We start from the raw sequence: 14,455 nt of genomic DNA, 5'->3' as shown, positions 1-14,455 counted from the left end.
TTTTTTTTTTTTTTTCCCCTAAAGGAGGTAGTAGAACTCTCCTTATTCCATTTGAACATCTCCATACATACAGTTCTCTGACTCTCAATCTTATTTTAAAACAGATAATTTTGTCTAGTTGGGAGAGGAAAAAAGATGCATCATTACTCACTTCCATGTTTAACTTGCTTGAGACACAAATATTCCCTTTCTCCTGTAGAGATCAGAACAGGTGTTACAGTTATGCTTAACATTCACACACCTCCAAAGCATGCTCTGCAGGTCCAGTTTCTGGATAATAGCTACATTCTGAGTCCTAGCCATGTCTTGTCACTATAAATTCTAGAATGCCAAGTTTTTCTCCATTAATTGTTCACCTTGTCAAAGTATTTTTGGCTCCCAGATCCCTCAACCAAGCAAACCTATGACAATTGTATTTAAACTCTGTTTGTCTTCCATTGTTCTTTCACTATTTGTTGCCTATTGCCTCTTTGTTCCCTTTAATCCACTTGTGAGCTTTCATTGTCATAGGAACATCATTAATGTTGGCACATAGGCATGAATGAGGCTATTTCCCTGAAATGAAACAGGTTCATGAAAAGAGATTTTGTTCAATGCATAAGATGCAGTTTTGCATTGATTTCCTGCCATAAAAAGCTATTTTAAGCATTGGCTGTGTTGGGCCTACTGCCTGCATCATTACATGTTGCCATTTCCCCTGAGTTCCATCAAAATGCTAGGAATAGAGGTGTGACTGTCAGCCAAATATTGCAGATATCATTTCCAGTACTGGGAAAACTGAGCTAACAGTTCAGATGTCAGGATGACCAGAAGTTCATTACTGCTACTCTAAGGTCTGTCATATCTTACACTGCCTCTGCTTTTATTTGGTAATACATTGTGGACTGGCAGAGCTGAGGTGGTCTCAATGGTTTCATGTAGAAGCAGCAAGATTGCTTCTTTTTCCTACAAACTTCCCAGGTTCACCTTCAGGTAACATTAAGGACTGACAGTCTCAGGGCAACTTACTAGTGCTGCTTGAATGTCATGTCATTTAGACAAACCATCTGTCTCTGCTTTCAGTATTAAAACAGTGGGATGGTGTTCTGCAGACTGGTCTATCCTCTGCATGCAAAAGCCTTCAGTGTGTTGCTATTAAAGGGAGGAGTCTATTTATAAAGAAAATGTGTATGCTGGTACGTAAAGGAAAGGACTAAACATAGAGAAACATCATTTATTCTCTAATTCTACATGTGGTCTCTGAAAATCAAAGCATGAAATCTTCATGGAGCTTGGAGCATGTTAAAACCACAAGTTATTTTTAACCATTTCCTGTATGTCCCACGATAGCATTTTACAAGATTTCTAGAGATTTTTGGGTACATGTTGGATCACCTAAGCCGACCTAGTGAAGCAAATGAGTGCATGAGGACAAGTTCTGGAGTACTGCTTGGTTCTGAAGTATTTCAACTACCTTTCTGCTGGCTAAGGTAAACCAATAGCTAAGAGGGACCACATACTGCTGCAGGGAAATGGGAGAGAGGTTCTTTCTGATTAAAATCTGCAGGAAGAACTGGTATTCTCTTATGCTTACCTGCTTTAGAAGCTACTTTGGGCTTCTGATCTGTAAAAAGGTACTGTCCACAACCTGGAGTTCTTGGCTGATATTTACTTGATACATTAAATTAGGATGTCTGTCCACCTCCCCACAGCTCTTTTTCACATCTCTATGATAATACTAACATTTTCAAAGCACCTGTATCTCATTCACTTAGATAAACAACTAATTCATATCAAGATAAAAGTGGTTTGTTAAGCTTCATATGTAGAAAGACTTCTGGAGCCAGACATCTCAACCTCTGGGTGGCCCTTTGTGTGTGGTGGTCATTTTGAAATCTGAAGCGTAACTTTGAATTCTCTTTTTTTTTTTTTTTTTTTTTTTTTGTGGTACATTTCTGCTTTGATTTGACTGGCTATTGAGTTGTTCAGGACATGAGTCTCTCTTCATTTACTCGGTTTAATAGTCACATGGTCTCTACATAGAGCTGAGACAGTAATTCCTAATCCATAATCTGATCCAAAAAAAAGTATTTATACCATGAAAAACATTTTTCAAGATATTAACACAACAGGTTAAGAATGATTTGTGAAATGAAATATAAAGCTATATTATTAGCTAAAATGTTCATCTTAAAACAGTAAAATCTTTGGTCAGTGCTTAAAGATCAGTTGTAGAACTTTTACTTATATCTGTATTAAACCACTAAACAGAATTATGGCATGGGAATTCAAATATGCTGTTGAGAAAAGAAACTACCTCTTAAAACAATAACAACATAAACACCTTTCTGATAGTTATTTAAAGTAGCAATGAAGTGAGTTAAAATTGTGAAAAAAGCTCTGTGTTTGGGCATTCAGTCCATTTCCAAAGCCATTGTTTCAGTAGTTGTTATGGGAGCACAGGAGAAACATTTCTAACAACATTCAGTGCTAAAATCTTAGGTAGTAATTTGGAAAACCTGTAATAGCTTTTTTGTCACCAACATTTTAGAAAATATTTTGATGTAAAATCTTTGGAAAGTGTAATCTTTAAGTTTGAAAAACTTAATTTGATACTTAAAAGATTTAGGAATTCACAGCCTCATTTTTATCCTTAAAATGGTACAAAATAGTACCATATCTTCAATGCTAAATGCCTCAGAATAGCAGGGCTTACAGAAAGCCACTTTTAGCCTTCTACAGCATGAATGAACAACTTTTCTATGTTGCTCTTCAGCTGTGGTTTAACTGATACATGACTGATGCAGTCTTCATGCTTTCTAACAAACAGCTAAAATTAAACTGTTACAGAACAAGTCTGTCAGGGCAAAAAGGATGTAGCATGCCCTGATAAACCCATGCCCTTGTTCATCTCTCATAATTCCAGGGGCTGATGGATTCTATTGCCAAGGGATTTGGGTATGTAAATCTCCCTGACTAAAGCTTTGCTGAATTTTATAAGAACAGAACATTGTCTTTGTGTTACTAAACACAATGGTTAGTGGGTCTTGTGACCTTACTCTCCGGGGATTGGGTCTTTTTAAAACGTAATGAAGAAAAGCCCCACAATGCACTGTGGAGTATAAATGAGTCCCCAGAGATTCCTAAACCAATCTAGGAGTTTACAATAAAAATTTGCAAATGCAAAAGAAATTTTGACAGAGAATGAATAGATGATGACTGGATATAGATATAAAAGGAGCGGGGTTTCCTAGTGAAGTTTTCATTCATGTGGTAAAGTGCTTGAGGTGACAGTTCACGAGCTACACACTGTCTTACTAGCAGATTGCCTTGGACTTAATAGAGTAGTCAGGGCAGGTCAGGGGACTGCAATAGTTGATTGCTTAAAGGAGTTAATGCAGCAAATAAGTAAGGTCACTCAGGCATGTGGTTGGGTTGTTTCTAAAGCAAGATACAGAATGAGTGACTAATTTCTTTGTACTGCTCTTCCCCTTCGTCTCATAGTCTGAGACCCTTCATTTCTGAACAAATATTGCAGCTTCAGTGCAAATTAATCTCCCTGTGGCTGCTCAGACACTGGCTTTATGTCCTTGGTTGGGTTTCTCTTTCCCAAAGGCAGCAGGTCTAAATATTATTGACTTGCAGAAACCAAACCTTGGAAGTTGAAGCTAAATCTTTATATTTGAAAGCAAAGGTCTTTTACTGTGTAAAATCTAGATTCAGTGCTCAGAGAATGTGTAATTACTCTAGTGTAAAACTTCAGCTTTTCCTTACTTACTTTTCCTTCTTTACGTTGGAAAACATTCCTTTTATAGAAAGATTAAAAATTATCTTCTTGTGTCCCATACCCCCCCAAGGTATATTTCTGAACTGGGGAAGCTGGGAGGTTGGCAGAGCAGCTGAGGTCCTTAACAGGAAAAGGAAAAGTCCTATTCAGAGGCAGAAGTGGTGCAGCTGGAGAATCTATTTTCAGATGATTTTAACTCACTGTATATGAGAAGCATCTACTCTTGTTACTCCTATGCCAGTCCCTACGGGCAGGGATTTAAAAAGGCTTGAAAACAGAACTTCTTCCCCCAAAGCCTAGGCCAGAAGAGATAGGGAGCTAAGCTCCTTTCTGCCTTAGTAATGACTCTGAGTCCAGTACTGGGTGTACTTTCAAATAGCATAATTTTGCATAAAAGGTATGTATTTCCTACAGAAGTGTTACATGTTCTAAAATATTTTTTCCAAAATATTTACAATTTATTTATCTTTTTCTGCTCTTAAAACTACATCGTTAACTTACGTGTAAGTGGAAGAAAGAACTAGAAGGTTTTCTCCCAAATAAGCATGTATAAGAGGAGCAAAGATATATTTGCAATTGTTTGTGTAAAGATTGCTGAAAGGAATGGTCCAGATTTTGCATAAAGAGATAAAAAGCCTTCTGTAAAAAACTTTTGTTCACTTATTTTTTCTTTAAAAGTTTTTTTCATTCATAAAGCTCTGTAAGAATATTTTTCTGGTATTTGATACTTATTCACTCCAAAGAGTTTTTTTGGATAGGACCAGAGGGAAAAACAAAAAACTATTTATTTTTTAGAACAATAAAACAAGCCTTAACAAGTGGCATGAAGGGAAGAGAGAAGAAAGAAATAAAATGGACTTCTGCCAGAAATAAGCTTCTATTTTATTTAATAGGAGGGGGAGTTTTATTCAGTTTTATGCAAACAACAAATTTACACAGAATCAGTATGCATGCTATTTATTTTACATTTTCACTTTTCAGTTATCTGGTAGTGAGTCGTATTGTTCTGCATGTTAGATACTACTTTGATGAATAGTTGTTTAATAATGAGGAAGGGGAGTAACTTCTAGATGCTCATGCTGGCACTTAATCTTGTTAAGTTGTGCATATGAAAGAGATTGTACTTCTTCATATGGGATTGCCCAAGAAGCTGAAGAAAGATGTTGAATTTCTAGGGACATTCCGCTCAGTGTGTATCCTCAGCCCTTTTTCTAAAGTCTCCAGCTAAATGCAGAGAATTGATTTGCCTTTTATTTTTATCCCTCTTTATAGCACTATTTGCTGAAGAGACATTAGTATTTATCATGACAGGTTCAGTCATCAAAGTAAATATCTGCTGTCTGCCTCATTCTGGTTTTGACTTGTTTGATTTATAATGTTGTAGAAACACTAATATTAGCATTTTAAAGATTAAAACAATGTTTAGACTAGAGTAGACAGTAATCACTATTTGAAAAGGTTGAGTACTGTGATTTATATGATTCATTGAGAACAAAGATTTATCTTTAATACTTTTATCCAGTTCCCATGTCTTATTAATGGACAAAATTAAGTTGAGGACATTAGCATATGATTGGCAATACAAAGAAATGAAATATACTGTTAAGTGGTTCTGAATGAATGAATTACAGAAATGTTAGTTTTCAGAGAATCTCTTGAATTTTCTTCATAATCCACTGTTTAGTAAATGTAAGCCACTGCCCTAGTCTTTTTTTTAAACTCTCATATATGGAGTGATATGAAAATATCTACACAAAAATAATTTAGTTCATGAACAAAAACCACCAGGGAGCACATTTTTTTTGTAGCTCTGATGAGCCTGATCTCCAAACTGTCCTCCAGTCATGGAACTTCACTGGAGCTCTTTCCTGAAACAGGTCCTGAGACAAATGTTGTCCTCAACTTTGCTATTCTGGTTCTCCTAGTTAGATTTACATGAGCACAAGCTGAAGGGGAAAAACTGAGTTAAAATTTCAGGATTTGGCCTATGCTTTGGACATGTTGGCAGTGCAGAAATGTGCAGCTTTTTCAGAGCAAAGGCAGTAGGTATGATAAGCGTATAGCACACTGTCTGTCTTTCCTTTTTTTTTTTTTGAAGTGCATTTAATATTCATGAACAGTGCCAGATTAACAGAAAAATAGCTTCCCCCTACCCACATTATGCAAAAGTTCTGCATAATTTAATGCAGACTAAACAGATATGGCTATATATAAATTTATCAAAAGAAAACGAACACAACAGTAATGCTTTTTTAATAGTAATGAGAAATTTTTCTATAGGTTTTATGAATCAAACTGTATAATTCAGTAGTTCAAACTGCCTGTATGAAGGTTATTAATAATTTAGTTGAGTGAAACTTTTTGTGAGAGGTTCCACATCTAATCCAGGCAGTACTTACAAAAGTAAATAATAAATTCTTCCTTGTAATTGTAGTAACCAGCCAGTAGTTGGTACCTCTCTGAACTGGATGTCATATGTCAACCACTGTCAGTTGTGATGATGCCCTCTGGGGAGACAAAAAAAAAATTGGCCAGATTGTTTCAGTTGTTCAGAACCTGAATACATTCAAATGGATTAATGATTAAATCCAGATTGATTCCCACAGTAGTGAACTTCCAGGCTACAGATTTTATGAATAGTGATTGAGGTCTTAAGTAGATTAATTAAATTCTATCAGGAGGAAATATTTTTCAGTCTTTTTTTTTTTTTTTTTGTAACATCTTTAACTTTACCTTTTGTTTCCATTGCTGTTTAAAATTAATGATTTGTGAAGAGTCTCTCTGTAGTGCAAAGGACTTCATCTTCACCTGCTAACCCCAACCTTTTGTATGTTAGTTACATGCACGTGTTGAAACAGTTATTTCTACTGTTAATTATCTTGATAGTGATAGTGTCTGAATAGCCTGGTTGGGACTGAGACCTTGCTGTGGCAAATGCATACAAGGTCTCTATCCTTGCCCTGAAGATAATAGCTCTAATATTTTTGTATTTCAGATGTTATCAGTACATTATCTGAACAAATGTTTATTTCTCAACACCACTGTGAAGCAGTGGAATATAATCCCCAATTCAGAGATAAGGAACCGAAAGATTATTATTTGTTGAAGGTCACATAAAAATTCTGTGGCAGAGTTAAGAGGCCAAAATTTCTGATCCTGACTCTTTGTGTTACGCACAGTACCACTGTTTCTTTCTGGTTTCAATTAGAAATAGATTATCTCGTGTTGGCTCTGAATTAGGAAACCATTGAAGCAGTTATTGCAGACCAGTGCATAATGTGACCTGGGTATTTGTCCATTATAATTAACTACTAATTTCTACTTTTCATGGATGTCTGAATCCTTTTCTTTGTCTTGACAGCTACCTTCCACCACGTCATTACCTGGCTTCATTTAGCGTAACTCCATCCACCTCAGGATCTTCCCCTGGAGTTTCTCATTTCTTAGCAGTCAAAAGCACACTCAAGGTTACCAAACCCACTTAAGGAATGAGTTCTTGGGACTTAAAGTTAAGTCATCCTTATACTGGTGAGGCTTCCCTAAGCCAATGGATTCCCATTACCGTGAAATCAGTGTATTGAATCAGACTCAGTGTGCCCAGCAATCCTTGGTGCTCTTGGGGGACGCACCCTTTGTCCTTTTCACATCTGGCTAACCACCTTGAGTCACGACTTACCATGCCTGCCATGTTTCATCTTTGTTATATCTTAGTATGTGAGCCAGATGTTGATCTGACAATGTTGGAAGAATTCAGCATAGCTAATTTACTCAAGATTCTTTGATTTTGATTTTGTTTTTTTTTTAACTAAGAAATGTCTATTTTTTTATTAGATATAATGCAGGTCCCCCTTTTTTAATTGAACTGCAATTGTGTTTTCTTTGTGTCTTAAGTACGCCAACAAAATTAAAATCCATGCAGCTCTTCTGACACTACATTTCAGCTGAGTTTTTTAGGAAGTAGTAAGACTCCATGAGCACAAGAGTGATAATGTAACAAACACTAAAGTGGAACATTCTATATCATTGACGGAATTTTATTCTTATGGCCATATAAATAAGACTGTGCATTGACAGTAATTAGTTTCTACTGAAGTGAAGCAAAACAGTGTGCGTGGACTTAGCTAAAAGAAATATGTAGGAAGCTCTGCCTTTGAGGCAGTGCAGTCTGGCAGGTAGAGAGCTAGGTTAGGGTCTCTAAAAGCAGCAGTGTTATTCCTGCTGCTGTGCCTGACCTGATCTGTGACATGACAAAAGTCACTTGCCTTTTCTTTGTTCATGATCAGCTTTGATATTCAGACATATCTTTATTAGGCTACTTTGCCTACATCTGTACTATTATAAACTTGATCATTCTCAAGGCAACTATACAGGAAGTCCTCCAGGACTGAATCATAAAATAAATAAATAAAATCAGTTTTCAATTTACCAACCAGTATAGATGACAAATTCTCACTGGCTTACAATAGAAACAGCCTCTACTGAAATTAGACACCATATAGATTGTGGCCAGACTAATTTCTTTTCTCACCTTGAGCAGTGAAGGGAAGAGGCGGACTGGTGTAGCCAGTAGCTACATCCATATGGCCATGACTCAAGGTGCTTGCCCTACCTGCACCCACCCCAGACAGTTTCTGCGCAGCACTACCAACCACTCCCTGGTTCCTGCCATCAGCTGATACAGCTCTGGTTCCTCCCCATAATCCGGTTTTACCCAAACAACAAAAATAAGAATTAGCAGACAGTGGCTATCAGTCACTTAATACTCAGTATATTGATGAGGTATGTTCAGCTGGTCGCTAAAGGACCTTGGTTGCTCTAAGATTTGCTGTGGATGTGTTATACATCATACTTCTTATTTGAGCTGCACATTTAGAAACCTTTCCTTCTGCACTCAAATTTGAAAGAATATTTGTGGCTTACGTTTTTCTCTAGGGACAGACATACTTGGAAGAGCGTCCTTCTTACCTTTTCTTTCATTAACATCTGTCCCCCAGATGGCATTTCCATTATAGGAATATATTGTTTACTGGTTTAACTTTAACCCAGTACTGTTGACCCTTACTATAGATGATCATGTTTTTTTACCACTTTTTTTTTTTTCTCACAAAAAATTACAGACCCTCTGTAAACCATGATACGTATGCTGTGGAATTTTTGTTGCAATTTCCAGATAAACACCTCATGCTACACAAAATCTAAACAGCAGGTTGAGGAAATGATACTTTCCTCAAGTAAGAACAGAATATGAACAACTCTGTGCTGTTTGTCTCCACACCACGGCTACCTATCTCTTCCATACCTTCTCTTCTTCACCAATTTCAGACTTTCTAGCAATATTAGTGGTCTTCCTACTCATTCCATAAGTAGCGTGGCCATCTTTCCCAGTACTTGTTTGCTCTTTGCTATGCAGCCAACAGAAAGTTACAAGGAGTACCAGGAGAACACGGTTCTTAAAGTTGATATCATCTTCCAAAAGTGAATATTCCTCTCTAGTGTGCATTTTATTTTATTTTATTTTATTTTATTTTATTTTATTTTATTTTATTTTATTTTATTTTATTTTATTTTATTTTATTTTATTTTATTTTATTTTATTTTATTTTATTTTATTTTCAGGGGTGGCATGCTTGTTCGCTTGTTTTTCTGGTTTGTGTTTTATAACAAATATTTGCTTACAGCAGTAAATCCCAACTTTCATCCATTTACCTTTGATTGTTTCAAAACTAATATCATTGCATAGTTTATCTGCTTCTAAGAATGAAAGATTTCTTTGTGTCAAACAGCATGAAAAATTTGCTGTACCACAGCACATTTGTCTTAAGAATAAATTAACCTCTGGGCTAATGCTATGGTTGTCATCCTCTTTGCTTCACTATGCAAACTCTTCCAAACAATTGTTATGTTCTGTAGATCTTGCATGATTTTCCAGACATTGGCATTGCCTTAACTTTCTGTGATTCCCACAATGTTGATCCCTCTGATCATGCTACAGTTTATGATTTCAGACTTGGATCACCACAGATTTTCAGAGAGCTGTGATTTGGAAAAATAATGTATGTTCTCTGTCGCATTAGTGCTGGAATAGCGCAAAGAATCAAATAGCTTCCTTTGTATTGATCGATCAAAATGAATATGTTAAAACTAGTTTTCTGTCTTTCAGTAGAATTTGTTTTCTCTTTTTGTTTAAATCTCAGCCCATTTCTTGTTGTCAGTTAACTTCCACAAATTGTTTTCAGCCTTAGGTTAGACTGCAGCGTTTAGAAGCATTTCTCCATTTTAATTCCTACTAAGATAAATATATTTGCTTGCTCACATGTGTTTACGTATACATATATAGATACAAAAAAAATCTGAGAAACAGTTCAAGTTTTGTACTTGAAGTGGAGTATTTTTTATTCTTCACAGCCATTATGAATTTTCATAATTTAATAAATATAAAGCATGTGATTAACTCTACAACCAAAAGTTACCTGAAATGACACTACACTCCAAATGTCTTTCCAAACTTGGTACTATTGGTGCTCACAGTAAGAAATAAAGAGCAAGGCACTGTTCAGATTTATCCAATGGTTATGAAGTAATTTCAACCCCAACAATTGTTCCATTCTTCTTTGGAGTAGTGAGTTCATTTCATACCCAGTTTATACCTATTTATACCCGATACCATGTGTTAATCAGTGGCAATGACAATGACAGAACTTTCTTGTATTTGGTGTCTAAGACTTAAAAAGGTTGGTATTGGATGCCATGGGGTTTATGAGTCAAACCAAGGCCTCAGATTTCCACCTCTCCATAGTACTATGAAAAAGCTTTTTCTCAGACTTGCTTGTTATTTCCACAATCTTTTTTCTTTTTTTTTTTTTTTTCCCTCCACTGGCACCATAATAATAATAATATTTTCTGTTGTGTTCTAATATAGTACAGTAGCAAAAATCCCCTCATCTGTCTGCACCTACCCTGCATAGAAATAGTATCTCAGTTCATAACTGCTTGGCTTCTGGAGCTTTGGAATCTGAAGTATTTTGGTATTTCTCATAAGAACAAGGGCACCCTGTAACTTTCCCTTTTACTTCTATCTTGTGTTTTTGAACTTTGTGAATTGATGTAATCTCTCACTGCTATGGCGTTTTTTCCCTAATGTTAAACATTATTTTAGAAAGTGTTGTTAGAGAGTGTTATCTGGTTTCTTCTTGATTTATTAGCTCGTTTGATGCTGACCTTGCCAATTTACTTGATCTTGTATGTCAGCTACCCTTTGTGTACTAAAAAACACATTCCACCTAAATTGCTCATAGGTTAATCCCTTTCTTATAACTCCAGTCACTGACATCTTGCTTTTGAATTAGTTACTATCATTTTGTTGACCTTTTCAATCTCAAGCGTCCTTCCCTCTTCTAAAACAGCAACCAGAATTGGATGTTATAGCCTCAGTGTAAAAACTGAAATGATAGCAATTCCATTTACTCTCCAGGCTCCAAAATAAATGCCTATGATGCTTTAGTCTTTCTTACTGTGCTGCATAGCAAACTGCATGTGCCAATTAATTAATCATGAATACTAGAGAGATTTTGAGAGGCAGGAGTAAAGGGTTTTAAGTCATGCATGTCTTGGTTACAGCATTAAGGTTCACCTTCCTATTGCAGAGCCACACAATATAGGAGGGAACAATTTGCAGATCTAAGACACTCATTTACTGGGCCAATAAGGACTATGAATATTATGCAAGCAGTTCACTTGACCTTAGGGAGGACTGTCTGCTGTTGCTCTTCAGTACCTGATTTCATGAACAGAATTTATTTCTAGGAGCTGAAAAAGCAATTTTCCCCTTAGCCAGTGAGGGGGGGGAGAAAGAGGATCCCTGCAGGGGATATCTTCCCAGAGATAAGGCACAGCTGTCTCTTCTGGAAGTCAAAACAAGGTGGGTTCCAGCTCATGGCTATCACATTCAGTATAGCCAACTTGCATGAATCTCTTAACACTGAAGTCTTAGTTGAAGCCCCAGCCCAAAGTCTTACTTGTCTTCAGATGAGGTTTACTATTTAATTAAAAAAAAAAGGGGGGGCAGGGAGAGAGAGAGAGAAGGAATCCTTGGCTTTCTGGCTTATAGCTGTGGAGGATAGTTAAATTCTGTGTTGCTGAAAGATGATTTACAGTTTTAAAGTCACAACAGTATTTTTTAAAGAAACAGTTGAAAGAGATCTGTCCCAAGATGTTTCTATCTATATGTAGTTGTCATTACGCATGACAGTACTGCAGGCTATTTTACAGTATTCTGTGCCAGGTTCCACCTCAAGCAAAATCAGTATGACACCTGTAAATTTTCTGTCATAGGAATAGCATTATTCTGAAAATGTCAGTCTCAGTGATTGCTGTCTCCAAAATCTTAACACCCCACCCCCTTCATGTTACCTGTATGATTATCAGTGATTTTATAAGTGAGTTGCTGGCAAAATTTCAAAGGAACAGTGAAAGCAACTCTTTTCACAGCAGGAACTGAAGTTCAATGTGGTTATAAAATTAGACTGATGAAATCCTAAATTACAAAATAGGTAGAAGAAGACATGGACTTGAAACAAAGTACTTGTTCAAATACTCCTGAACTTTGAATATTGAACAAATGTACTTCTAATAACATTTCTTTCCTCTTACAGTTATGAATCCCCTTAAAGTGTTTTTTTTTTTTTTGTCTGTTTGTTTTTTTTAAAGCCACTGTATTTATACACTATTTTATGTTTGTCAAGACAGTCTTTTATCAGAGTATCCTGAGTTGAAATCCATCTAAAATCAGGCAGCATTCAAGAATTTTAATGGAAGACTACATTCAGTGTGCAGTGAGATTATAATGCTGCAGGAAATAAGTAATAGAGACAAAAACAATTCAATGATCAACTTAGAACTGAGGTTGAAGCCACAGATCTTCAGTATTCCTTTGAAGAAAAACAAAACAAACAAAAACTTGTCTATCCATGCTGTTATCCCTTGTCTAGAAAAGTAAGTGATAAATATTATTCCTATCTTAGGTATGTTGCAAGGATAAAATTTATTGAGTATGAAGTGATAAGGGTTGACGAATAGAGGAATAATTACAGGAAAAGGGCATACAATTTAAAATAGCATACATTGCTTCTATTATGTGGGTTCTAATTACACCGAAAAAAAAGAGAGACTGAAGCTGATACCAGGTGGATACATGTAGAAAAAGATGAGAAAATGACAGATTAAAAAAAAAAAAAAAAAAAAAAAAAAAAAAAAAGATAAATGAGCTTTTAAGTTTGGTTATAAAAAATACATCTTTAGTTGACTTTTTTTTTTTTTTTTTTTTTTTTGGCAGATGGAGAGAGGTAAAATCTAGGTACAGCAACAACACGATCAAAGCGTTGGAGTATAATGCAAATGCTCTGGTTCTGCCCATTAAAGCACCAGTATTTTAGAAATTTTCTTCTACAAATCACACAACTGTTCCAATAACAAATATGAGAAAATATCCTTTTACTGTAGCCTCCTTCCTAATATGCCAAGCTATAAGGATATTGTTAGCTATTCCGATACTACTGTGTGACAAAAGCTTATTTCTAGGGAACTTTAAATATTATGTCAAGAACACTAGAAATCCTATTAATATAGTCTTTCTGGAGGTAAGCTCCTGCTATCATGAAGCAATTCTTAGAGGCTACATCACTGGTAAAGCATAAGAAGCCCACAGTCCACAAAGCAGTAATAACACGTGTAAAACTGCCTTGCAGTAGTATCTGGCTATTCAGCCCCATGCCTAGCAATGCTGTGACAAATAAGCGTCCTAATAGTCTTAAGTTACTGCTTTCAGACAACTTTAAATGAATAATCATTCTATGACAAGATCCTACTTATCAAATTTCAGAGCATCCTGCATATCAGTTCAACAGGAGCCGCATTGTGTGCTCAGTCTCATCAAGGACTCTTTCACCTTTCACCACAGTTGCTTTGGGATAATGAAAGAACATCATAAACACAGTTTCCTGGAGGCGGAGATAAGGATGTTGGAAAAGTGTTAACATGATGGATACATAGTACATGAAATCATACTGGTGATTATTTTTTTCAGAGGACGAGCACCACTCAGTAGTCAGACACAAACTGAACTTTGCCCTTATCATCTGACATTAGGGAACTGGTAATGTACACAATGCTGTTGAAAGTATGAACATCAGCAAACATTATCCGCATTGTAAAAGAAATCTAGTAAGATGGTAAAATGCCAGAAACTATAGCCTGTGAGGCTTGAATGTTAGCCACATGATATTTTCCTCAAGATGAGAGGCAAAAAGCCCAGAGGATAGTGCTTATGTGTTTTGCACTAGAGATACTGTTTTGGCAAGAACCCTTGCTGACAAAAATCAAAGTGTGAAATTATAAAATAATCTACACCCAACGTGGAAAGGTGCTATAGAATAAAGTCAGGTGTAAACCACAAGTGTTTTTTTTTTTTTTTTTTTTTGACACATGTATCATTTGGGCAATTTAACAGCAATAAATGCAAAACCCAAGAGTAAGTTCCACTGTTAAGCAGTTAGGAATGGAAGAACTGGATTGTTATGGGAACACATCATTTGGAAAATCAATTCTATCCTTGTACCCTGGCATATAAAATTTGGTAAGTTGCCCAAAAGTAAGGGCCGTAGAGGGGGGGGGAAAAGTCATTCATAGTGTTAA

The 14,455-nt window shown here is 36.0% G+C and overlaps 1 protein-coding gene across 10 annotated transcripts in view; it reads left to right on the top strand.

The window, feature by feature from the left end:
- LOC311432768 (uncharacterized protein) overlaps nucleotides 1–14,181 on the top strand; it is a 28,990-nt gene extending 14,809 nt beyond the window's left edge. For all 10 annotated transcript variants that reach the window (XM_084511247.1, XM_084511242.1, XM_084511239.1 and 7 more), the window contains one exon: nucleotides 13,098–14,181. In XM_084511247.1, coding sequence (XP_084367373.1) covers nucleotides 13,098–13,118 — 21 coding nt within the window. In that variant the 3' untranslated portion in view covers nucleotides 13,119–14,181. The remainder of the gene's footprint in view (nucleotides 1–13,097) is intronic.
- The last annotated feature ends 274 nt before the right edge of the window (nucleotides 14,182–14,455 follow it).

This window comes from Aythya ferina (genome assembly GCF_964211825.1).
Source record: "Aythya ferina genome assembly, chromosome: 1".
NCBI lineage: Eukaryota > Metazoa > Chordata > Aves > Anseriformes > Anatidae > Aythya > Aythya ferina.
This window is presented reverse-complemented; position numbering and strand designations above follow the sequence as displayed.